The 27,402-nt window shown below is 38.5% G+C and overlaps 3 protein-coding genes across 5 annotated transcripts in view; 1 reads left to right on the top strand and 2 right to left on the bottom strand.

Moving 5' to 3' along the window:
• The window catches only part of TCP11L1 (t-complex 11 like 1), a 30,732-nt gene extending 30,022 nt beyond the window's left edge, over positions 1-710 (bottom strand). Inside the window, exon 1 of one of the 3 annotated variants that reach the window (XM_019738577.3) lies at positions 23-710. Coding sequence is in view for 1 of the 3 variants with exons in the window: in XM_074336189.2 (XP_074192290.2) it covers positions 23-33 (11 nt within the window). In the remaining 2 variants the exon portion in view is untranslated. The remainder of the gene's footprint in view (positions 1-22) is intronic. The other 2 variants (XM_074336189.2, XM_074336188.2) reach the window with 2 other exon arrangements.
• Positions 711-3,780: 3,070 nt separating this feature from the next.
• On the bottom strand, positions 3,781-20,008 carry DEPDC7 (DEP domain containing 7). The gene is made up of 9 exons (XM_019738626.3): positions 19,865-20,008; positions 10,302-10,692; positions 8,665-8,789; positions 7,674-7,863; positions 5,751-5,962; positions 4,895-5,037; positions 4,599-4,724; positions 4,430-4,508; positions 3,781-4,106 (listed from the first exon to the last, which is right to left on the bottom strand). Exons 1-9 carry the CDS (start codon positions 19,935-19,937, stop codon positions 3,913-3,915), a joined length of 1,533 nt encoding a protein of 510 aa, XP_019594185.1. The 5' UTR covers positions 19,938-20,008; the 3' UTR covers positions 3,781-3,912.
• A 104-nt stretch (positions 20,009-20,112) lies between these two features.
• CCDC73 (coiled-coil domain containing 73) overlaps positions 20,113-27,402 on the top strand; it is a 256,081-nt gene continuing 248,791 nt past the window's right edge. The window contains exon 1 of the mRNA XM_019738516.3: positions 20,113-20,221. The gene's annotated coding sequence lies outside the window, so the exon portion shown is untranslated. The remainder of the gene's footprint in view (positions 20,222-27,402) is intronic.

Genomic DNA, 27,402 nt, shown 5'->3' with positions numbered 1-27,402 from the left:
GAGGAACCATTTAATTACTTACAGTGTGCTCATTCATTCAACAATCACCAACTGCCGCTATCCCCAAAACGGCAACCGTGGGTAGGAGGATCCTCGCACTTGCGGTGAACACTGTCTGAGCTTCGCGAAGGGCCCAAGGTGGACACAGGCGACTCCCCAGTAGAAAAGGTCTTTCAGCAAAAGGGGCTCTGTCCACCGACGCTGGGAATCACTTTCTCTGGCACTCAGTGCCACTCACTCCCAGCCTCCAGATTCCGTTGTAAACAACTGTTTGGACCGGCGAGGGAGTGGCCCAGCCGAGAGCAAGCGATGGAAGCGGGGCGCGCCTGGAGGAGGGCCTCGAGGGGTGGGACAAAGGCCGCGCTAAACCTCAATCCGATCGCTGTCCCTGCCTCTTCCTCGCCTCCACCCAACATCACCGGGACCCGACCCGACGGGAAAAGGCGAAGACATGACAATGATTTCGACCTCGTGTTACCCGTGCGGATCTCGCAGGATTGCCAGCCTCCGCGTCCCCATCCCTCAACTGCCGCGGAGTCGGCGTTCTCGCTCCTGCCGCTGGGGCGGGGAATCAGGCGGGGCCCGGTGGCGCGGAGGGCCGGGCCGTTCAGCCTCTGCCCCTCAGAGGCCAAATCTCTCGCCGTCCTGCCCACCCGCCTCGGGTGGGTAACGGCCAACCTCTGCCGCCCCTCCGCGTCGGGAAGGATGAGGTACCTCGTAACCTGGAGGCGACCGCCCCGGGGGGGGCGGTGCCATGTTTCCGTACGGAAAGGCGGGAGGCGTGGCTCCAGCTGGGAGGCGCCATGTTTCCGTACGGAGAGGCGGGAGGGGAGGCTCCCTGCCCGGCGGAGCGGGGCCCAGTGGGCGGTGGCTCGACGCCTGGAAGTGCCCGCCCCACGCAGGGCGGTGTCATGTTTCCGTTCGGAAAGGTGGGCGACGACGCGGGGAGCTCGCCACAGGGCGCTAGGGCCAGAGCAGGCGGCCGGAGAGGAGCGCGAGGTGGAGGAGGTGCGGCGTCAGGCAAGTGAAGGAAAGGGGAGGTCGCCTTTTTGCAACCTCGTTCATAGCCTTACCCGCCCAGGTTTTCAAATTTAAATATTCATGTTTAGTAGCGGCATGTAGTTTCTTCTCCTCCCCTCATTTTGGCTGTTAAAAAGTCATGCTCGCCATCTGGATAGCCAAGCCTCATTTTTAATGGCACAGACTAGGTTTGATTTGGGGATCATCTCTTAGATTTATTTAAGGGGCTGCTACACTTTGTCGATAGGAACAGCGAGACTTGAGCCTTGAAAAGACGGAAGGCAAGGAGAAAACGGTTCCCATGAGGGTTGAGGTCGGGTTCATAAACACAGTGAGCTCTCCAAGCATTTTATGTTCCGTCTGTGTTCTGGAAAGGAAAATTAATATTACGTCAAGACAAGCTCTTTTTGGAGCCTCATCTCCCTCCCTACCAGGTAGTGGGGGCCGTCAATATGGGCAGGACGACTAGTTGATGCTCCAAGCAAACCATGCTCTTCTCAGTTTGTAACAGTAAGATAAACTACACGAATAGAAATAGTTTTTGTGCCTAATCGTTAAAAGTAAAAGTTACATCACTCTTAATTGTTCATTTGTAAAAATGCTTTAAGACTGAGGAGCATAAATCATGTATGCCTTAAACAGAATGAAGGTAATAATTTTCTCCTACTTGTAGCTTATATACTTTTTGTTTTAATTGGGGAATATTGGGGAACAGTGTGTTTTTCCAGGACCCATCAGCTCCAAGTCAAGTCGTTTTCAATCTAGTTGTGGAGGGCGCAGCTCACTGGCCCAGGTGGGAAGGGAACCGGCGACCTTGGTGTTATGAGCACTGCGTTCTAACCAACTGAGCCAACCAAGTGCCCAGCTTGTATACTTCTTATGTTTAAATAACTAGAAGAAAACAAGATGAAGTGGAATTAGTGCTTTCAAACACTTCTAAATAGATCACATGTAGGCAGTTATTCCTAAAATATTGAAGGCTGAGTGCAACACAACACCCTCAATCCATTCACTAACATACTAAAGTATTTTTCCTTAAATACACATACACAAGTCCTCAGATGAGGATTCATTTTTAGGAGGGAAAAGAAAACTTTAAAAGCACTGGTTCTCAATCCTGACTACACCTTAGAATCTTTTGGGGGAGAGGAGAGCTTCTAAAACTATCATCTGAAACTGGTGGGTGATGCCAGGTGAGAACTGTTCAGCTTCCCCAGTGATTCTAAGATACAGCCGGAATAGAACAACCTCCCTAGCAAGATCTGTCCCCAACCCCCAGGCCTCTAGTGAGAGTGTCGTACCTTCCTTAGATTAATATAAACAATTTTTGCATGTGGAGAAGACACTGTGACAATACCAAAACTACTATTTGACTTGGAATGGCTTACTTACAATCTTTTGACATATTTTGAATCATTTATTTTAAATAGTAAAAACATACTGACCCATGTTCCAGTTTGATTTTTGACTGCAAGGACTGGAAACTCAAATTACCTCAAGGTAAAGGGAGTTCACTGCCAGGCTCCATAAGGTTACATCATCTCCCAAATCACACAGATCTCTCATCACATCTCTGCTGCTTGCTGCAGTCTATTTCACGCCCTTCTCTACAGACTGGTTTCTCTATTTTCTTAGTTGTTGCTCCCTCATAATTTAGATTTTTCTATATAGAATTTGATTGGCCAAGCTGATTTTTGTGCAGGCAGTTTCATTCACCTACAGGTAGGCTGTCTTCAGATCAGTGCTTAGCCCTGGTCTCCTCAGGTAGGTTGCTGGTGAGGTTCACAATCACCTAGGCATGTGGTGTATAAGTAGGAATGGGTCCCCAAGAGAGCATCATGGATGAGTGAATGAAGGCACACAGTAAACAAGTTGACAACACTAGTGATACATGAAGGTTGTCCAAGGCATTCAGAGTAGCACTGGACCTGCGATTTAAAACTTGGACAATGCTTGCAGTAAACATGAGGAGTTTTTCTTAAAATATTCTTTTCTCATGAAGTTCGAGGTAAACTGTGGTTTTACTAGATTTTTCCATGCAATTATCCTTCTATGAACGTAACAGTTCTGCCTTTCCCTGAAGGAGTCCTTTTCAAGGTACAAACCACACTCTAATGAACTTGAAATTACGGACATCCTTACTGTTTTAATATTTTCTCATGTAAACACTGCAATGTCATATTTAAATTCCTATGATGTTCCTAGAATTATCATTTTTTGTGGTGAAGACATTTAAGACCTTGTCCCTCAGCAACTTTCAAGTAATACCACAGTATTTTGACTGCAGTCATGATGATCTATATTAGAGCTCCAGGACTTGGGAGAGATACACAGGATTTTTTCCCACTTTGCCACAGGCAGGTATTTATCAATCAGAACCCAAAAACAAAAGCACTAAATATAAAATAGAAGTATAGGTTAGGTTAACTGGACTATAATGAGATTTAGAAATTCTGTTTTCCAAAGTTGATCAGTGAAGACAGTGAAACCTCCCATCACCACATATTTGATCCTGTTTACCCTCATCTACCATGCCCTCCCCCACACGATGTGATATATAAATGATGTATTACAGAATTGTACACTTGAAACCTATGTAATTTTACTAACCATTGTCACCCCAACAAGCTTTAATTAAAAAGAAAAAAAAATTCCTATGCTCTATAAAGTATTATGCACAATTATAAATCAATTCACCTAAGAGAGGTCAATACTTAACAGCAATACACAATCCAATAACTCAGTTCCGGACATGAAAAGTCATACAAAAAGTTTTATTAAGTACATTTTCATATTTAGACATTTTGACATTCAAGATTACAAATGTGATCGGATCTTTAGGATACATAATTTATTTTTAAAATACACAAATTATATACAGACATTAGAAACTCATTCTCCAAAATACTCAATAAAGATATTTGGGTGACACTTATAGAACTGACCTAGCAATTTTTTCTTCTCTTTGGCAGACAATTTTGAATCCTCATCAATAGTTTTTAATAAATTCAGTAGCTCATCCTTGGTTGTCTTCTGTGTATGGTCAGAATAATGACTTTGATCAATTCTCTGGCAAAAAATATATCCTTAAATTTTAAAAATAAAAAGTTCAGTTAATGAATCTATTCCTCAGATTTAACTACAAAAAAAATCAAGCAATATTTTTACATTTATATTTTTATTCCCCATTTTGTAAAATGCACTGAAGACACTAAGCACTGCTGACTTTATAACCCTGGTCAAGCTGTTTTTGAGCTCAAGGAGGCTCTCTGCTAAGTCTGGATAACTCTGAGGAGACAGTTTAAAGTTTAGATGAAATTAAAATACAACTACTTACAGCAAAACACTTTCAAATAAACAGTAGGAATTTATCTTTGAAAGATCATGGAAATAATATTTCTCAGATTACCTGTGTCTCCGTTTGGATCTCTTCCTTTCTGAATGGCCATGAGTTTAACACTGACAATTTTATGTAGAGTTCCAGGAATCTTTAAAAAAAGAAGGGACATGGGACATTATTCAAATGCATGTTAATCTAGTGATCTATTACATAAGCTCAACTACTTTCAGAGTTTTACCTTAAAAACATCTTTTTGATGATCCATTAAAAAGAGTACCAGAAGATCAGTTTTGCCTTTGGATAAATTTTTATTGTCAACAATAGCTTTTGAGAATATCCTTTTCACAACCATCCGGTTGTCGCTCTATAAAAATAAAACACAACTAATGGTATATATTCAAAAGAATAAGGTAAATATAAACGGTAATGTTAAATATTAATAGCTATTACCCATTTCGGCATACTTGATGCTGATAGAATAATCTGAAATGTGGGTCCTACTGAATACGATTAACATTTAGACAAAAGACTTACTTCTTTCTGTAATTTAAATTCAGAAGGATGTGCTGCAACAGCCATGAAATACAGTAGTCTTCTAAATTCTTCTCTATTTTGGGAATCCAGAAGCTTTAAGAAGAGTTGAGTAGCTTCTAATGCTACTTCTGTCTTCCCATTCACTTTAGCCAAAAGAAAAAAAAAAAAAGCTTTTAATTTTGACCAAATGACTATATTTAAAAGAATAAAATTCAAGGTAAAGTTTAAGCTAAACAGTAAATTTATTCAAAACAATTTTCAAAAGCAAAACAAAACAAAAAGACCAGGAATTACACTGAATGTCCAATTCCACCAAGGCAGGCTAGTCTCGAATTGGTAACTAATACCCTGAGTCCTTGTCATATAATAATGTTAGGATGTTAAATCAACTGTTGGCTTTGTAAATAAATTCCCAGCCTATGTTTTTCCTAAATATAGTACATTTTGAGGGTACAGTACGTGTACAGTACTAATGTATCCAACTCTACCTGAGAAAAAGAAAGGATTCTCTGAAACCCCCAATTTGTTTTCAACAAACCATATAAATAGTCTGGCTCATTGGTAGAGGGACAAAGCAGAGTATCTGCCATTTTGTATCTGCCAATTTCTATGCTTAAGCTTATAGTGCATGAGAGCTGCATTCTCTTGTAGCAACCAAAAGTTAGAGCTAACTATTAGAACTTTTTAACACCTCTTTCCAAATAATTCCTAGAAGTCTTGGAATAAACATACTTTCCATGAATCTATCCAGATCTACTCCCAGCTTGAAGTTGTACCACCAGTCTGATTAATTGAGGACAATTTTTCTTGTTTCCTTCAAAAGACAAATTTCAGTATCCCATAAGATCTTACTTACCTAAGAGTTCTGCAATTCCATTATGAACATCACATAAGTGATTTAACAGAGGTTCCCTACTACTGTAATATTTGCCAATGGCATTAAATAGAAGTTCTTTCACTAAGTCTATTCTATCTGGTTGCTCAGGAAAGTTTCTGCTTATGTCCACCACCATCTGGTCTGGAAGGTATTCCAAGCAGTCAATTGCTGCAGAGAGCCATTCATCTTCCCTATGGGGGGAAAACAGGAACCATTTTTAAAAAGCAAAGAATAACAAATATATACACGGTACCCCATTTACTAGCTATTTCAAGTTTGCCTCCAGGGTGAATTTCTACACACTTAGATCAAGACATGTTTCTTTTTAATATATAGCCAGATCAGTATCACAGATAAAAAGTTCAGCTTAACATGTCTTATTTTTCTTGCTTTTTTTAAAAGGGAAAACAGAAGCTATCAACTGCAATATAGAGCTGAAAAGGACATCAAAAGTCAAACTCTGTTCTTTACATTTACAGTGGAGACCCAGAAACTCTTAAGTTACTTGCTCAGGGTCCCAGATCTGACTCCTAGGCCAGTATACTTCTAATACAGTGTTGCTTACTTCAGAGCTCGGTGTATGATCTATCATCTCTCACTTTGGCTAGGAGAGGATAGAGGAAGATAAGGTAGAGTTTCAGAATAATTAAATATTAATTACTATTTCTAATAAAATACCGGGTGGGTAACTTCAGAAAAATGCTCCATTTCAAGAAATAAAATAACTTTTAATATTCAGTTTGTTAATACATACAGTTTTTTTAACCAATCGTGTATTCTGCTACTGACTCAGGACAACTAATAATCTGCCACCCAAGTACATTATCTTAGGCAGGTCACTTCACCTCTCTGGGCATGAGCTTCATCAGCTTTATAAGAAGATGCAGCTAGATGATCTTTAAGTTCACTTCTGGCACTATTTCTGATTCTGTATTTTAAATTTAAGGCAATAATGTTTTCACATGTTACTTTAGAGTGTAGCAGTGTAATTTAAATTCTTATAGAATAGTAAGCCTCCTATTACATATAGAGAGTTCAATAACTAGTATGTTGGGATTAACTTTTCTTTTTTTTGGGGGGGGATTAACTTTTTCATGGAAGGTTTTAAGCTACCGTTTGACATTCAACTGGTTATTAATAGTTCATTGGAATGTAGAGCTGGTGAAATACTGAAAAGATAATTTGTATTCCTTTCTAGTATTTCCATCTCCCTAACTTCTGGAACACTATCTGCTAAAGCAAAATAATTAAAAATTAAATAAGCTAAAAAATACAAGATTTTAACCTTTAATAATTTTATTTAGGAGAAGTTTCAAAGTTATAAGGAATAGGGAAGTCTTCCTTAAGGAAAACAAAGCATAATTCCCTTAGCATTTCAAGTTAAGCTTTCAAACCTCATGATTTATTTATATTCAGAAAAACGGTAGTCAGAGGTGAGAGCAAGAGTTACTTTCATTACATTTCTTTAATAAAACTAGTTAGTTTAAAAAAATACATATTTAATAGGCATTCTAAAGGAGCACAAAAGCATATATAGAAACATAGGTAGTCAAAAGAGTCTAAGAATTTGCCAACTCTGTTCATTTTTTTCAGGTTTCTTTGAACACCAGACAGCCCTATATTTTAACAAAGATAAGATTGAGCATAATCCTTTTCGTCACTTGATGTGCAAGTATGCGTAAGTTATATGTGAAACAAAAGTAAATATGAAAAATAATGAAATTTTAAGTCTTTTTCTAGTTTTGACCAATGTGATTTTGTTCTTCACTTTCCCAAATACTGTTATCAACTGACAATGCATATCTGATCCTATGGACAGAAGAATTCAAAAGATTATCTCAAAACCATTAGCTATCATCATCCTACAAGCACACTCAAATTATTACATGTATTTCCACATACTGAGAGTCACTATAAGCCTTGAGAATCCCTCGATCCAAATAGTTACTGTTGTTGACCAAGTCAGGCTGCCTCTTAGGTTGAGGAACTTTAGGTACAACCTCTTGCTGTTTGAGTAAGGAGTCAAGAAGTGGAAGGTCTACAAGTTGTAGTAGACGCCCAATTGTTTCTTCTTGCCATACTTCGTTAATAACTACACAGGAAAAATGACAAGGTGAAAAGTAACAATTAATAGTTACTAAATGCTCACCACAATATTTGTCTAGGCAGGTCTAAGCTAATAAGCTTGTGCTCCCCCCCCCCCCCCAAAAAAAAAAAAGAGAGAAAGAGTCAACCTTATGAAGTGGTTTCTTAAAACAATTCAAGATTTGTTTAAAGTGTAGGAGAACAGACTTTGGACAACAGGAATTCTTTTCATTCTTGTATTATAAAAAGCAGTATGGCAGAGATAAGAGATCAAGTCATATAACATGTTAATAAGGACTGGAAGAAAGAATGATTCATTCAGTCTGAAAACTGGTTTGAAACTACTGGCTGCAGATTATTCCACTCAGGGTTTCTACAACTGGGATGGGGGAAGGGAAGATGGAAATCAGTCATTAAACTATATTCCATTGCCCACAGACAACGAAGACCATAAGAATTCTATTAATGTTTTAAAGTAATTTTCAAATTTTTATTTAACCTAATAATATCTTAGGGAAAGAAATATCTGAGAGCATGTTTTAAATTAAGAAAATCTGCATGCAAAACATTTCAGATTTGAACCTATGCCAGCTGATAGGACAAAAGTCAGTGTTCAAGAATTGCAACACTGATCTATTTGTTAAAGATAATAGACTTCTGTTAAAACTTAATATAAACAGCTTTAATACACAGTGTGCTCTTTCTTTGTGCTTTGAATATTTAAATTCTAAAAAAGGTTAAGTTTGAAACATTTTAAACAACTTTATTTGAAGTTAGTTTTCTATTTCTTGTATCATCTTTAGCTTACCTTGTGGAGACAAACTTGCAGCGATATTTACATGAGGGGAGTTAGGCTTTAAACTCAGATTTTCCCATAGATCCTCTAAACTTGCCGATTTCCTATCAGATGACTTAAATAATGCATCTGCATACCTAAAATAAATTTATTTCATAAATTAATGTTTATTTTATTAGTAAGCCCACAGTTATATTTTAGTATTCGAGAACTAAGTTTCTAGAAAGTGTACTTCAGAGCAAAAACATAACAAATGCAAATTCTAAGAATATAATAACATACAAAAACATCCCACCTTCTTATTCTAGTCTAAATATATACTCTAAATAAATTCTCCTTTGAAAACTTAAAGTAATTTAATGACTAGAATTTTAGTCTGAATATTAAAACACAATCAAACTTCATTATGTTTACTGTTTTTATCAGTTATTTCTATTTCTGGGACATTCTTTGGTAGGTAGTGCTCATCATTTCCCAAATACAGATCTGCAATCCTTTATCCACAATTCTGAAACCCAAAAAGCTTTGAAAAAAGGAAAGTTTATTCAGAACTCATATGATGACAAAACCCATCCATCCTGAAACTATCATAGCCTTTATTTATCCCTGTCAGTGTGAATATTTTGTTTACTGCAGAATTATTAATGTGGTTGATTACCAGATCTCTCTAGGGGTGTTACCCAATAGATATGTACAGAATTACCTTCCTAAAGTCTCGCAACTTCCAAATTCCTAACTGCCTCAGTCGAGTACCAAGGGTTTCAGATAAAGCATGTGGACCCGCGTGTGGCAAGTGGCGCTTGTGCCCTACCTCATCCTCCTGTTTCCTGCCTATACAGACAGGTACATTTTATCATGTTTTAAACATAGATTTTTAAAATATTTGAAAGTCAGTACACTAAAATTCTTGACTTTGAGTCAGATCTGAATTATAAGAGCTTCAGTTCTACTCAGTTGAGCTGAGGGGAATAAAAGGGAAGGTTTTTTTGTGTGTTTTTTCCATGACAACTCAGTTCACTATGGACTTAGCACCTACTTACATTTCAGTCATGGGGTTCTACAGTTCTGTCCCCCAGTCTCTCATTAAATGGTTCCCTCTTCTCCAGCACTGCTGCTCACTTCACCCTCATCTGTACAGACTGCAATACTGCGATAGATTTCAAACTAGCTGTCCTTATAGGCTGACCATACAGCTGGCAGGACAACCTCTCTAATACAATCTCATCAGGCTTAAAATCTTTCTGTGGCCTCCCAAGACTGTATGATCAATCTCAAACTCCTCAATGTGTCATACGAAACCCTATGCATTCTGGCTCCCACATGCCTTTCATACTTCACAGCTGCCATTTTGTGGATTCTAGTGACACCCTGTCTGCCTGCCTTCACCTTCTATGTTCTCATACCACTTTGTGTATAAACTCTCAAACATCTGTTACACTATAATTGTAACTTGAAGCAGAAAAGTCAAAGTTTCAGCTAAATATAGAATATGAACAAACAAGAATTCTAGGAGATACCAAATAAACATAAGTTCACTGTACTTTATCAATTTACCCACAGACCCAGATTTTAGCATAAAGCCAGTCAGCATCTCATTAAACACTATGCAAAATCCTGCCAATATCCCCATGATAACCTTATATACTAACCTGGAAGGTGAATGTAGACTGTTCTCTTTGCCAAACCGACTGTCTTGATTAGGTATTGTTGTGAATCTATAAAGGCTGCAACTACTATCTTCAAATGTAGGTTTTTTGTCTTTTCCAAAGACTCTGGTTGGAACTGCTTCAAATACTTTGTAGTCCATAAGTGCTTGACACACTCTTACCACTTTTGCCCGAGGAATATCTACATCACCAAAATATTTATTCTGAATTAGGTGAGAAAAAATGACATCCACGGCTTCTGAACCAACAAAGCAATCATTGTGTCTTTTTAAATGGTGCCTTCGTTTTTTCACCTCCACTTGTGTTTGAAGAGTGTTTATAATGCTGCTCCATACATATGTGGCTCCAAATGGTTTCTGGGCCACACTGAAACCTGGAATGGAAAGAACCAAGTAACCTTGTTAATTTGTAGTAAGGTCTAATCAGTCCTTAAGCAAAAAGTGGCAATTTTCAAAGTTATTAATAAGGAACAATTATGAGGGCAGCTTGTTATTGAAATACCAAATTACTAGTAGCAATTCATTTAAAAATGTAGTGTCTACTATATGCTGTACACTGTTTTATGTGCTAGGATATAATAGTGAGCAAAATAAAGTCCCTGTTCTCAGGGACTTATACTTTGTGGAATAATACAGACAATACGAATGTTAGACCAATGCTAAGAAGAAAAATAAAGCTAGGTAAGGAAGAGAATGCTATTTTAGATGGGATGTCAGGAAAGATTTCTCTGACAATGTGATCTCTGAGCAGACGCCTGAGTAAAATCAGGAAGTAAACTGTGCAGCTATCTGGGGAAGGAGAAGAGAGAACAGAAAGATCAAAGGCCCTGAAAAGAGGAAGGAGGCCAGCATGGCCTGAGTGGGTGACTAAGGGAGAGACGAGTAGGAAGTGAGATCGGAGAGGAGTGGAGATGAGGTTTGGGGTTCGGCAGGGGCAGATCAAGTAGGACCTTGTGGCAGTTAGCAATTATGTGCATGAAAGTCTATTAAGTGCCTTATATAAATGATGTAATCTTCATAGCACCCTGTGAGGTAGATATCATCTCTATTTGAGAGATGGAAAATAGATTCACAGAGGCTAAGTGTAATTCCAGACATATAAGAAGTGGTACTGGGATTTGGCTCATGGTCCACATAATTTTATAGCATTTACCAATTAGATAGCTAGAAAGAAAGATAGATACAGGTATAGTTATAGATACACACGAACACACATGGTTGTTAGAATAAAGAATAAACTAATATTTTTAAATCTTCCTATTATGCAGGCTTATGAGTTAAGTACTTTGGAAGCAGGGTAAACTAACAGTTTGGTTCTTGCTCAATTGGAGCCTATTGCAAAGAAAAGAAAAGCATAGAAATAATACTTCCTTTTAGCCAAACAGAAAAGAAAACATGCTTTCCAAGATTTCTTATCACATTTTTTCTCATTGTAATAAAATTGATATTTGGCAAAACTACAAAGAAGAGACAATTAAAAGGAAAGAAAGTGGACCTTAGATTTAGTAAGCTGATGAAACTGTCTAGCTAGTCATCGGCGTGGTGGCTGGCTGGCTCTTTGCTCTCTTTCGTTTTATATAAACACACACTATGCCTTGTTTTGTGTTACACTTTTCAGTGGTCCTCTGAATATTCAGTGGTTCTAATTTTTTAACCCCTCATTTTTAAGTGTATTACTTCCATTATTTTTAGGATATTTTGACAGAGAAGTTGAAAACTTACTTCCCTTAAGGGAGTCTAAAAAGGAAAACAATATACATCAGTACAACAGTAAGGAATAAGGGGAATTATAATTCAAGAAACTGCTACTGGAAATTACCTTTCTGCCATCTTAGGTAAATCAGAATGTGTACGAGGAAAGCAAAGGTTCCTGAAGGACATTAAAACTCCACTTAATGCACTAGAGTCATAATTTTTTTTTTAATTTTTAAACTTTTATTTATTTTTAAGTGTGTTTTTCCAGGACCCATCAGCTCCAAGTCAAGTAGTTGTTTCAGTCTAGTTGGAAAGGGCTCAGCTCACACTGGACCATGCGGGGCTTGAACCAGCAATCCTGGTGTTACGAGCATCGCGCTCTAACCAACTGAGCTAAATGGCCGCCCCTAGAGTCATGAATTTTAAGTGGATTATTTGGAATTCATCTTTTGTGTTGCAATAAATATAGGGAGTATAGTGAACCATTAGACTATAATTTTGTAGCTACTAGAAATTTTAACATCATTACCATGAAAATTACTAATACACACACACACACACACACACACACACACACACGGCCCTTTACTGTTTATTTGTATATTTCCAATACCAAAAGCTGATGAGTAATTTACTATTTACCCATTATGATTAAAAACAATCTTGATGATTATTTTAAAATATCAAAATTCTATTTTAAAATTCAACATATTTCATAATCCAGTACTAAACAAAGAAAGAAGAAATTGATGCCAGTTTTCCAAATATCATATGAGCAGTTTTAAGAATGAAATTAGAGAACCAACTAGATAAATCAAGTTGGAACTAGATTTACTACTAGTATTTAGTATTTAGTACTGTATTTAGTCTCTACTGAATAGAGCCAGAATCAGGCATTTGATGGAATCTCAAAATATGTCCTCATTCCTGGTGTCCAGACCTCAGGAGTACCTATACTGTTTCTAGCCTCAATGACTAAATAAAAGGAGTGTAAACCGTTAACATTCTTAACTTCCTAAAATATCCGAGATTATAGCTGAGATTTAAATGAACTTAACGTCTGCTCTTTAGTCTTTTTCATATCTTCATTATATTATAATATTAATAATAGCTAACATTTGAGTACTTAAATATGACAAGCTCTGCCCTCTCTCATTTAATCCTGACAAACTAATGCTATTTTGAAGTAATTGAGGCTCAGTGAATTAAACTTGCCCTCAATTTCACAGGTAGTAAATATATATTAGCTTTTCCTAGTACTTAAATATAAATATATTAAAAATAAGCCACCAGATACTTTTAGCATTAACCATTCATTGAAGAGTTGGATTAAGTGAAAGAGCTTTAAGCAAGCCAATGAGATTAGAAGAAACAAAACACACAACTTTAAGATCTGTGAACCCTTAACCAAGCTATTTAAAAACACTTAGTAGTTAATACTCCTAAAATAAGACAGGATATCATAAATTCTATAATATCTGTAATATACACTATCCACAGTACATAGGGGTACGACAGGAAAGGAAAATCAGCAAGGTTCAAACTTGTAGAGATCAGCTTGCCTTTAAATACCAGTGAAACAGATTTCTGGGCGAGTGATAATATTAATGATGAAACACGTAAGTCAGCTAAGCCACAAGTGGGTTAGCACACAAACCCTAAAAGATAAGGCTGAGTCACTTATTAATTTGAGATCAATAAGACAACTGAAGTGGGTGAGAGGGAGGGGACCCACAGCCTCAGTGACGTGGAAAAAGGCTAATCTGCACAAGGGAATTAAGGAGTAAAGAAAAAATGTATTTCCCCGTATAAACTTGCTGCTTAAATATAAGAAATCAGGAAGTTTTGCAGGTTGGATAACACAGTATAAAAGATTAAAGAACAGGTTAGAGCAAGATAATAAGGCACCTGTGAGCCATACAATGTTTCCAGAGTCCCCCAGGCATGATACAATTCAGCCCCTTCAGGTCCCCTCTGTTCTCACTGACCATTAATTCCCAACCATTGCATCTTGGGATATTTCCCTCAAGCATCGCCACCCACAGACCCAAACTAGCTCATGTTCATACAGATACTTTAATACATAATATACCCTGGACTTAACAAGTAAATGTGCCAAAACCCACACCAGGATAACCTGTTTTTGTAATGCTGCCTTCACCAGTTGAACATAGGTTCCCCCACATGCTGGTTTGAAACTTCTTATATTTATCATCACCTAATAGCTGAAATGAATATTGGTATAGCAGACCCTGGTGAGTAAGATGAATTACTGTGATTTCTAAACAGGATTCAACAGACCAGAAGTATACAATGAATGCTTTGCAAATCTAGCAATCAGAATTTAAGCTTTAGCTTGTCCTCAAACCTCACTTGCATAGGAGCTGGAAAATTCTTTAAAATTCACCACTATCTATGTCTTGATGCTTCCTTATTTACATTGGTCAAGTGTGTTCTAAAATCATCATGATCAAAGGATCAAAGAGCGTGCAGACCAGCTGCAATAACCCTGGATACAGATTTAACCTCTATAGGGTGGTTTCTTCATTTGCTGCTCCAAGAGTTGAATGCTATGTTTAAGGCTGGTTTCAGGTCTAAACTGCTGATGATAGGATTTTAGAGACTGAAATTATCTCTCGCCATTTAGATATGGAAACTGAACACCAAATAAAATATGGTTAAGGAATGAAGCATGTGAAAAAATTTAACCTTATCAGATAAAAAGCTTTTTGGAAGGTGGCCTAACAAGAAGCTCAGAAATTGTCTTAAACCAGATCCATAACATACCACACATGTACTTAAGCACTGTATAAGTCAAGGCTAGGTAACATTTATTTTTGAAGCAGTCTCATCTTATTTGCTTAAAAACAACAGCTAGTTTTCAAAAACAAAGACCTGCCCTTGTATTTGAAGTCTACCAGAAAAGGTTCACCAACAACAAAAAAGTTAAATTTCTAATATTGTACTCTGACATACATCTGCAATAATACAAATAACCATCTTCACTAAAATGCACACTAAGTAACCAAGTTATGACTATAAGAATTCCCTAAAAATCAAGGCATAAGGCATACATGTCAGGAAGTTACCTTTACTCAAGAGTTACAAGGGTATAATCAGCATCAACTATGGATCTGCTGTGAAACCTATCTAAGGGCTAAAACAGATAATCACTTCAAAGAGTGAGGTAATAATAACTCCTTAGAAGATCAATATACACATTATAAAAATGAATCCCAGTGTAATGTAAACATACACACAGAATTATTAAAACATGCTAAAAATGAACATGTAACAATCTTAGTTTCATTCTCAGGCATTAAACTCCCCTCCTCCCAAGAAAAGAATTCAGATAGCTCATGGTAGGCAATTCTCTACAAAACTTGAAGAACAGTGAGCTAGTGCTTTCTTTCAAATTTCCTTATATTAGGTTGGTGCAAAAGTAATTGCAGTTTAAAAAGTTAAAAATAAATGCAAAAACCGCAATTACTTTTGCACCAACCAAATAGTTTGCAGAGGTTAAAATTATTTAAATGTCTTATAGAATGCCTCATATAATAATTATTCAGTACTTGTTAGTTGTAGATTATTGCCAACAACTAAAAAATGTTATATGCATTAACACAGTAGTTCATAGTGAGTGATTTTACGCCCCACTGGATATCTGTCAATGTTGAGAGACATTTTTGGTTGACACAAGCTGAGGAGGGGAATAACTACTGGCATCTAGTGGGATGCTGCTAAACATCCCATAATGCACAGGGCCAGCCCCCACAACAAAATAAATGTTAACAGTGCCTAAGTTCAGAAACCTTGGGTTGACTGAATATTGTTTAGATATGGAAACTTGTGTTAAGGCAGCAGGCACAGTGCTCGGTTCTGCAAATGTAAAGAGTAAAACAAGAGCATGGGTTTTGGATTTCCAGAGACCAGGGTTTCATTCTTGGCTCCATCATTCACTAATAATACAATCTTGGGCAAACTGCCTAACTTTTTTTTATTGCAAAACAGAGCTAATTCCACTTCTTTCAGTTACTGTGAGGATCACATGAGACAATATACAAGTATGTAAAGTGACTAGCATAGTAACTGGCAATTGACAGATATATCACTAAAAACAAAGGGGAAAACTATCACAATGTAGAAGAGCCTAAGGAGACATAGACTCAATGTAATGTAATATCCTACATGGGATCCTTGAATAGAAAAAGGACAGTGGGCAAAAACTAAGGAAGTCTGAGTCAAGTATGGACTTTAGTTAATAATAATGTATCAATATTGGTTCATTGTTACAAATGTACTATACTAATGTACAATATTAATAAGGGAATCTGAAAAGGGCATATGGAAACTGTACTAACTTCATGACTTTTTGTAAATCTAAATCTCTAAAATTTTTAAAGTTTTTTTAAAAAGTAAAAAGAAAATGGAGAGTTTCTTTCTCCATTTCTGTGAACAGAAAGGAGAATACAGTCCCCATCCTCTCAAAGAGTTTACCCTTTAACTATTCATACCACATGGATGATGATGGCAACCTCCAAACAGTATTCAATTAAAGACCACTAGCAGACACAAAAATTAGATGTGACAAATACTAGAGGATTTAACTCTTCATCAGAAAATAACAAATATAAAAATCCTAAATGATTTAGGATTTAAGAGAATTTTAAGAATTTTTTTTTTCAAAAGCGGTTTTGGGTCCGGACCGGTAGCTCAGGCAGTTGGAGCTCCGTGCTCCTAACTCCAAAGGCTTCCAGTCAATTCCCACTTGGGCCAGTAGGCTCTCAACCACAAGGTTGCCAGTTCGATTCCTCGACTCCCGCAAGGGATGGTGGGCAGCGCCCCCTGCAACTAAGATTGAACACGGCACCTTGAGCTGAGCTGCCACTGAGCTCCCGGATGGCTCAGTTGGTTGGAGCACGGGCTCTTAACCACAAGGTTACTGGTTCAATTCCTCGACTCCCACAAGGGATGGTGGGCTGTGCCCCCTGCAACTAACAACGGCAACTGAACCTGGAGCTGAGCTGCGCCCTTCACAACTAAGATTGAAAGGACAACAACTTGACTTGGAAAAAGTCCTGGAAATACACATTGTTCCCCAAAGTCCTGTTCCCCTTCCCCAATTAGAAAAGAAAAAAAAGAAATATATATATATATATATATATATATATATATATATATATATATATATATATATATATATTCAAAAGAAGTTCTAAAGCATTACAGAATTGTCAAGACAAAGGAAAAGGACCATCTTTATTGGACAGTAACCAAAACCTGAAAATAGGTAAAGGTAGAGAACTGTGTTTGAGAACTGTGTTTGGGTGTTAAAACTAGGCAGCTGTGACTGAGGGGGAAAAACTTCCTATACACTGCTACCAACATTGCAGCACTTTTACTGCATATTAGTTTGGTAGTCCAAAGTTTGTTTTCCTCTTATATGGCATTACAGTTGTCAGGCTGAAGACTGAGATTGATTCAGAAAAGAAGGCTACAGGCAAGTAAAGAATGTAAAATAAATCTCTACTAATAAGAACAATTTAAAAATATGTTAAAAGAACTATCAACGGGCAACAGACACATGAAAAAATGCTCCACAATGCTAACCATCAAGGAAATGCAAATCAAGACCACAATGAGACACCACCTCACACCAGTCGGAATGACTATTATCAAAAAGTCAACAAATAACATGCTGGCAAGGACTTAGAGAAAAGGAAACCCTTGTGCACTGTTGATGGAACTGCACACTATGCAGCCTCTATGGAAAACAGTATGGAGAGTCCTCAAAAAACAAAAATAGGTGTACTATACAACTCAGCAATTCCATTTCTGGGTATTTATCCACAGAAATAGAGAACACTAATTTGAAAAGATATATACACTCCTATGTTGATTGCAGCATTATTTATAATAGCCAAGAGTCCATCGATAACTGAATGAAGAAAGAAGATGTGAGATATATACACACCATGGAATATTATGCAGCAATAAAAAAGAATGAAATCTTGCCATTTACAACAACATGGATGGATCTAGAGGGTATTCATATGGTTTCACTTGTATGTGGAATCTAAAAACAAAACAAAGAAAACCAAAAACAGACTCATAGAAACAGACCAAAGGGATGGTTACCAGAAGGGAGAGGGTAGAGGATGGGTGAAAAGGGGAAAGGGAATATAGTCAATAATACTCTGATAAGTTTACACGGTGACAGATGATTACTAGACTTAGTGAAGTAATCACACTGTAAGGTAAAAAAATGCCAAATCACCATATTGTACACCTGAAACTAATATAACCAATATAAGATTGTTGTATACCAACTATAATAAAAAAATAAATTAAAAGAGAACTATCAACAAAATTAGGCATTGGCGACTGCTTTAATTCATACAGATTAATGAGATAGCATATGGGAAGTACTTTGAGCTTCCTGGAAAAGTGATACCAGGTGAATTCAAAGAATCAGGTTACAGTTTAAAGGGAAAACAGGATAGCATACCACTTTCTTCTTTGTCTATGTTAAGAGACAAATACCTTCGAAGTACTTGCTGAAAGTTAACATACAGACCTATTTCTTCTACATAAATCAGGTCCCTGGTCATTACAGCTGCTTTAAGGTATGGAAGACTTACTAATAGGTAGAGAGACAAAAGTACAAAACTGCTTGCCAGAGCGCACAGAAAGGCAATGGCAAGGAACCAAGAACCCGAGGCTCCTATTACCATGCTCACCAGGGCTGTGACAAGGCAACTAAAGGATGGAAGAGGGATTAACAAATGCTAACAGGCAGAGAGGGTTCCAACGGTAGCAAGTCAACAAATGAGAAAAGGTAGTGGGCCCTCCATACCCTCTGCACCTGGTGTGCAGAGAACAGTGCTCTTTTCCTTGGGTTCAGATCCGCTAACCAGCACGTCAGTGCTTCCCCCTGAGAGTCATCTACTTAATTTTGAACACATATTCCTTTACACCATCTAAGAACCTGTTTACAAATGCCCAAAACTCAGAATTGGTATTTCACCTGGGAGAGAAGAGAGGGTGCCATGTTTTTAATCATGTAAATTTGGGAATTTCTTTCATTCAGAAAGTGAGCCTAAAGATTTCTCAAGACTGTTTCCAATATCAGTTGATTTTTAAATTCTCAAGTGATGAAGTATTTCCCTTCTTTTCATAATGTAAAACAAGGAGAAATTCTGAATGTAGGCATCATGTGTTTATCTGAATCCTTTAAAGTGGATCAGAATAAGGTCAATATTATAATCCATTCTTAGAAAAGTACAAATGAAAAGTAGTTCTCCATCACAATTTATTATTAGCATTTTGAATATTAAAAGGACATTACTAATTGGACGTCAAATACAAGACTGGGGCAACCGAGATGTACCCATTTGACCTATATCGCTGGTGGTGTTTTACAAATGAAAGGCTTTTGTCAGATAGGAAACCAATTCCTCCTATAACACCCCACACTGCAGCTACAGGAAGGAGAAAAGTTGTAACTTACCTAAAAGGGAATAAAAAGCCAAGCGTTATCTGGATATCTTAATTCTATTTACTGAGTTGTAGATATGCTAGAATCGGAATTTTATAACTGATCATCCAATTCCGTTTATTTGGACATTTAAAGAAACCAAAATGCTAAGCAGACAACCCCCAAAGATATGATTAAGTTGGTGGCAGAATTCACCAACGTCTCTACTAAGGTCATGTAACCATTAAAAAAAAAGTAAAGGACTTGTATTCACTGCTTATCCAGAAAGTGTGTCTCATGCAAGAACCACAACTTGAGCTCCTTCAGGCGCCCCGTGACCCCCACCCGCCCCGGCCGGGGTCCTCAGCACCTACCAGGAGGCCTGTGCGCCGGGCTGTGGAGAGCAGAAAGGTTCAGCGCAGCTGCCTTCTCCCGCACAGTGGCCATGGCCGTAGCTGCCGGGACACCACCTTCTCAGCCCGCTGTACCGCGAATTGTGCGCCCGCGCCGGGACCGCCTGTTAACTGGCACGGGGAGGGGCGGGGCTCAGCCAGGCCCCGCCCCCGCCCAGGGACCGGCCCGCCCCGCCGCAGCCGCTGTGCGCTACAGGCCTCAGGTCATGTGCCTGGCGGGGCAACAGGTAACCGGCGGCTGGCCCCAAGCGCACGGGAAAGGTGCGGCCCCCGCCCTCAAGGACAACGCGGCCGATTCCCAACGCGAGCGGTAGCCAGGTAGAAAGTCATTCAGGGTTCCCGGCCCTGCGAGTCCACGCCGGCCCCCAAGGGGCCCACATCCCACCGCCGGTCATCAGCGCCCAGGAGCAGGCAGAGGCAAGCGCCCGCCAGGCTCAGACCAGCTGGGTGCGAACACTTCCCGCCGTAGATTAGCTCTGGGACTTGGCAAGTTGCTTAACTGCTCTGTGACTCAGTGACCTCACCTGTGACTCGGGGCTAGTATTAATACTAGCCCGCTTCAAGGGTGTTTTTTATGCAGATTACACGAACTAATTCATGTTCATTTTAGTAATTGGGTCTGCAGTATAAGTGTTTAAAATTACGCCATGGTGATAAATACATCTAGTTTTTCACGCATCCCTCCCCGTAAAGAACAAACAAATTTTTATCTGGCCCAGGAAAGCAATGTCCAGAGGTCACAGTCAGGAGGGCAGCAGGCTGGCCTTGGGGCTGGCTGCCAAGACAATGGGTACTTCCTCCAAAGTAACTCTAGGTCAGGTGGTAGGGTCAGAGTTTGCTATGGAAAGGGAGTGAAAGTGAGGAAAAAGGGGAGAGAGGGCTGTTGATGATGGGAAGTTGAAACCAGGAACCCAGGGTCCACTGCTGGGGTACTTCTGACAAGATGAGTGATCTGAGAGACCAATAATTGAATTGCCAGATACTTGCCCCCCCCCTTTTTTTTTTTTCAAATTTGGGGATTTTGCAGTTATGTTAAACCTTTGGTACATATAATATCTTCTTGGAAGAAGGAGGATGCCTGTGTGATCAGATTATAAATTAGAATGATGTTTAAGTGGGAGTTCATTAGCTTATTGAAAGAAGTTCTACATGTTTGTTTCAGAGTATACATACTAAGGAGAATACATACATGTGGTTGTTTCAAAGAATACATACTAAGAAGCTGTGACCCGAGGGACCCGATTTTAGTGGGGGGACATGGGCAATTGCCGCTCCTAAGGTTTAGAAAAGATGCTAACTGCTTAGTCCTTTTTTAATGTGCTCTCTCCCCCTGGTGGTTGTAAAACCTGGCTTCACTTCCACTCAAGGAATTTCCTTTGTAATTTCTCAGTTGGTTACTGCTCACAAAGAAAAGATACAATTTAGGACAAGTTTCAGGCACCTAATAGGCCTGTTACCTTCAGTCTGTCCCATGTTGCATAACTGCATGAACACACAAGTCCATCCTCACTACTTGGGAGAAAAGAAAAGCTCATCCTATTTCTGGGAAAATAAAAAATCTTGACAAACTATAATATTGGGTCTTTTGTAAAAGGCTGGTGACTTCAGTGACCATTTTAATAATTTACATAACATATCAAAGAATTTTTACCAACTTGTGCTATATTTGCGTATCTCGCCTGACATGCTGTATTTCCTCTTCTCTACCTGACCACATTCCATGTACCCTGGAGGCCTAACTCAAATCCCACCTTCTTCACTGGACGTATTTTTCCAGATTACCCTGATATGTTCCTTCTCTGACCACCAATGACACTTATCAAGTACACTGCTATTTAGCCCCTCACCCCTATGTATAGATACTACCTAATTATTTCAGCATATACATCTTTTTCTTTTTTTTTTTAAGATTTTATTGGGGAAGGTGAACAGGACTTTATTGGGGAACAGTGTATACTTCCAGGACTTTTTTCCAAGTCAAGTTGTTGTCCTTTCAGTCTTAGCTGTGGAGGGTGCAGCTCAGCTCCAGGTCCAGTTGCCCGTTGTTAGTTGCAGGGGGCGCAGCCCACCATTCCTTGCAGGGAGTTGAACCAGCAACCTTGTGGTTGAGAGGATGCGCTCCAACCAACTGAGCCATCCGGGAGCTCAGCGGCAGCTCAGCTCAAGGTGCAGTGTTCAATCTTAGTTGCAGGGGGCAGAGCCCACCATCCCTTGCAGTACTCAAGGAATTGAACTGGCAACCTTGTGGTTGAGAGCCCACTGGCCCATGCGGGAATCGAACTGGCAGCCTTCAGAGTTAGGAGCACGGAACTCTAACCGCCTGAGCCACTGGGCCGGCCCCAGCATATACATCTTGACTGTCTAACAAAATTGGAAAGTTGTCCAGGGCAGGGAGCATATTTTAACCTTACAGATTTCTTTGAGTACCTATAGTGTAGGGCACACAGTAGATGTCTTGATTGTCCTCATCAAAATACAAAGCTTTAGAAAAAATATCACCGTCATACTCTTGAAGGTTTAATGTTTAGGGACATCTGTTTAAAAAATAACTTATAAAAAGTGCTTTTCGTCTCTAGCAAGTATCACAATCGGATAGTTTATGATATATAAGAAAGTTCTATCCCTTTTCAATCCAGTGCATTGCTACACAGCCTGCAGCCTTTATTTTCTTTACTATGAAGCTACCATCAGCAAGCACCCAGGTGGTAATTTTCACAGGTTGTTTGTGTTTCTTTAAATCACTTTTATTGATTATTTCTCAAATAAGTGTGGCAAGTCAGTATTACGGTATGTTTAGCATATGGGAAAACTTCACTGGATCTAAACTTGTCTAAACCAGTCAAGAGCTAGGAAACAACAGAAAGACTCACTAATCTGTTCTTAAATAAAAATTATAAACAAAAAGCAACCAACACCTCTGGTGTCTCTAGCAATGAAAGCCAATGATGGGTAAAAACCTTAATTTTTAGTAGTGTACAGCAAGATTATCATCCATTAAAGAAATTTTGAGCAATAGTATATTATATGATGGATATATCTGGGGAACAAAGGAAGCTTTGATATGAGACAGCCTTAAGGCTGACCTTTTAAAGTGATTGGATGTTACAGGGAGAAAATGTTTATAATTTCTTTCTTTTTTAAATTTTTGTTTCTTTAGGCTATTACAAGGTCTTAAAAGCTTAGAGATTAAATATATACCAGGCTGAAAATATCCTCTTCTTTCCCTCAATAAGATTTTTCTTAGAAGTAGTTTGCATTATTTGGTGTAGATGAATGTCAGTTCAGTCTAATGTATTTCAACAGGTTTGAATCCACCCGCTCATAATTTAGAAGAAAAAAACTTAGATTTTCATGTCCTTATAATGGCATTTTAGATGTGACCAAAGACCCTGGGTCTATGAGGACTTTAAATATACTCTAAAAATCACATTGTAAAAAAAAATTTTTTTACTAGTAGTGGCTTCTACCATTCTATGCTTTTTAGTTAGAAATGCAGATTCCTGTCCCCCATCCCACTTTTTGATTTCTTGCTTCTGGGGTGGTGTCCCTGAGAATCACCATCATTTTTTTTTTTATGTGGTAAAATACACAGATCTTCATCATGTTTAACATACAGCGCTGATATAGTGCAGAATGTCAGAGAACTACATTTTGAGAAATACCTCATCAAGTTTCCTTTTACCTGCTAAGACTTTTTTCACAGAATATAAGTTTCAAGACAGCAGGAATTTTTCTTTTCACTGCTGTATACTCAGCACTTAGTTCAGAAACTGGTTCATAGTTGGCTCTCAACAATTTTTGTGAATGCCTGAAAAAATAAGTATCAGATGCAATAAGTATCAAACTAAAAAATACATTCCAAATATACAATTTTCTGTATTCATAGTATACTTTATATAATGGTACATGCTAAAAAATTTTTTAAAAGAAGCATAAAAATTTTAATGTAAACTTCTGTACAATTTTCCTTGCATATTTAAATCATAGGAAGCTGAAGAATAAATTAGTATTAATAATGAATAGCCCTTCTTGTGATTTCTAATATAGGACTTTTAAAGTTTTCTTATTAGTTAAAGGCTATGGGTGCTATGAAAGAATTGGAATGAATCGTGTTTACCATAGTATTTTATAGAAATATTCCAGTTATCCACAGTCCACTCCCTTTGTTCTTTATGTAAACCATAAATTAACAATGACTCTTTCTCATGGAGTAGTGGAGTACATTAAACAGTTGTTTTACTCTTTCGTTCTATATAAGTTTTAATTAATTAAAAACTTATGACCAATTTTTAGAACATAATGTCTATAGTAAAGTCGTGTGACTATTTTGGGCTGGTAAACTAATAAATTATAACTGTTGTTATGAATTTATGGAAATCACCAGAATTTGGCTTAAAGCGATAGTTTTTTCTTTTACAAATGGAGTTTCTTTTTCCTCCCACAAAATGTATATAGCTTTATTTTTCTTCTGAAGATGTGCAAAGTCTAAAAAATTACCACTGAATATTTAAAGCTACAGAAATTTTCAAATTTATAAGAATTTAATTTCTCTTATTAAAAAAGAACTCAAGCTACTGTTTATATATTACCCAAGTCAACATCCAGTAAGAATAGCCTTTTCTGATAGCCACAGAACACAGCGCTGAGTACTTGTCTTTCCAGAACATGACATTGAATATTTCTCCTGTCTCACTGGTTTTTATTCCTCAGTCTCCTTTCCTCTGATCTCTTCTTCTCCCTGCCTACTAGTGTTCAAGTGTCCCAGGGCTGAGTTCTTTGTCCTCTTCTCTGTGTATTCACTCCTTCATCCAGTCTTGTTTTTAAAAACTATTTGAGGACTCCTAAAATTATATTTGTACTCTAAACATTTCATTAAAACTTCAGCCTCATTTATCCTGTTGCCAACTCTGTATCTCCACTTGGGTGTTCAGTAGGCATCCCAAACTTAACATGTTCAAAACCAAACTCCTGATCTCCCACCTCTAAATCTCCACATAAACGTTCTCCAGCTCAGTTAATGGCAACTCCAACTCTCTAGTAGCTCAGGCCAATGCTCTTGGAATCATCCTTGACTCCTCTCTTCCTCTCACATCTGTGGATGAAAAAGGGGCCACATACTAAATCTGACAAGCTCAGGGGAGGCCTGCATGGTAGGCCTCACAAACTCAGAGACTGAAAGTAACCATATAGAATAGTCTGAACATAAACATTTTTAACAAAAGCCAGTCAGGGCAGGTAGTCACATCCTAGGCCTTTGGTTTCCTTGACAAAGGTCAATCTTTATCTCTGTCTCCTTATGTCTGTCTCTCCTGCTGAGGTGCCCAGTCCTCCCTTTTCATTCTCAAGGTCGTTTCTGTCAATTTTCTTTTTGTGATTTCTTTGATAAGCTCACTAAAATGGTCCTGATAAACAGGATGTATATTCTGATAAGCGGCGTGTCTTCCTTCCTTCTCTGGCTTCTAACAACACATCCCTTTGATTTAGGGGCATGTGTAAGCCTGGAATCCTGCTGGGCTAGTAAGGCATTGGTGCCCTAAGTGAGGGCAGCGGCAAGGGGTCTTGGCCCAAGTAGGAGCTGCAGCAAGTGGCTTTCTAACAGGGGCTAGGTCTGTCCTTCTCCTGCTCATTTCTATCTGTCTACCTACCCTATCATACTGACTTTTAGAAAATATCTGTTGTTTATTGTCTGTTTCCTCCCCCTCCCCAGTATAATCTACATGTGGGCAAAAAATTTAGGTGGCCTAAAGCGTTTCTAAAAGAAAGGGTTTATTGAGTCATATGCTAGCCAGGAAAGGCCCAGGTCCCGAAGCATGAAGTCTTAACCCACCGGCAGTAGGGCTAGGTGGAGAAGGCAACCTGTCCACAGTCCTGGAGTCGATGGGCTTTTTTTATTTAATCTTTTACTGATTTTTTAAAGTGTGTTTTCCAGGACCTATCAGCTCCATGTCAAGTAGTCGTTTCAATCTAGTTGTGGAGGGTGCAGCTCACAGTGGCCCATGTGGGGATCAAACTGGCAACCTTGTTGTCAAGAGCACGGTGCTCTAACCAGTTGAGTTTAACTGCCCCCCCACACCCGTCCCGAGCTTTTTTTAATACATCAAATAAAGATGTAAGTTGTTTTGAAAGAATTTACATTGGCTGTAGATGGAATTGGAGAAGGTGAAGAGGAGCTAGTTTTGGGATAGGTGTAGAGCCCTTAAGGAAGGAAGACGTTTTGGCTCCTGTTGACATAAAAAACATCCAAATTTATAGAGAAATTTAATGAGTTTATTTGAGCCAATTGCTGGGAAACAAAATCTCAGTGGATTAAGGAAATGCTTCAGAGGATGGCAGTTTTGCAGCTTATTTTATACATTAGAATCAAAGGAGGAGACATAACCATTGATGGTAGATGAAGGGGGTGGGAGAAAGCAGAGTGGGGAAATCTCTGGGATTGGATAAAAAGTGAAATGGAGAGACACATACTTTTTTTACATTGGTGGGTACAGGATAGTTAATAATTAACATTTACAGCACATAGAGATGGTATTCATTCAGAGAACAAGATAACAATGAGGGGTTCTGTAGTTTGATGCTCTGGTGCAGTGGGTTGTGCCCTGAGGGGTCTGGAAAAAGGGATTATTCTGACATTCCAAGGATATGTTATCTTAGATGCAAAAAGACAATAGACAGGCTCATTTAAGGTAAAGACTGACCTTTGTCAAGAAAGCTATTGGCTAAGGATGTGACTACCGGCCATGACCTGCCTATAGTTAGGAATTTTTATATTCAGACAATCCTATGTGGTTAATTTCGGTCTCTGAGTTTATAAGGTCTGCTATTCAGCCTCCCCTGAGCTCGTCATGTTTAGTATGAGGTGTGATCAAAAGATACGGTGAATGTTTAAATAAAAAAAAGTATTACAGTAAAAGACACATTGCCATTAATCCCCCTCAAAACACTCCCCTTTGCTTCAAGCACACTTATCCCATTGTTCTTGCCACTTCCTGAAGCAGTTCTGGAAGTCTTCTTTTGTGAGTATCTTTAGTTGCGCTCTCGTGGCTGCCTTGATGTCCTGAATCAATTCAAAATGTTTACCTTTCATGGTCATTTTGACTTTGGGGAAGAGCCAAAAGTCACAAGGTGCAAGATCTGATGAATAAGGTGGATGAGGATACATCGTAATGTTTTTATTTGACAGAAATTGCTGTACCAGAAGTGATGTGTGACACGGAGCGTTGTCATGATGGAGGATGATTTATGACACACTTTAAAACACAACTCTCAACTGTAGCTCACACATGACTACTGCACTGAGCAAGTTGAAACTTGTCACACACTGTTACTAAGTTTCTATATGCCACTTCCCATATTGAAGATCCCTGCCTTTCCGTTGGATGGCACTTGGCAATAGCATTTCACCATATTTTATGATCACAATGGAACAGCTCCGTGTCACACATCACTTCTGATATGGCAATTTCTGTCAAATAACATCACGGTGTGTCCTCGTCCACCTT

Source organism: Rhinolophus sinicus, chromosome 14, assembly GCF_057876585.1.
Source record: "Rhinolophus sinicus isolate RSI-liver-muscle chromosome 14, RSI-T2T, whole genome shotgun sequence".
Classification (NCBI taxonomy): domain Eukaryota; kingdom Metazoa; phylum Chordata; class Mammalia; order Chiroptera; family Rhinolophidae; genus Rhinolophus; species Rhinolophus sinicus.
Note: the sequence above shows the minus strand (reverse complement) of the source record. Positions and strands in the feature narration are given on the sequence as shown.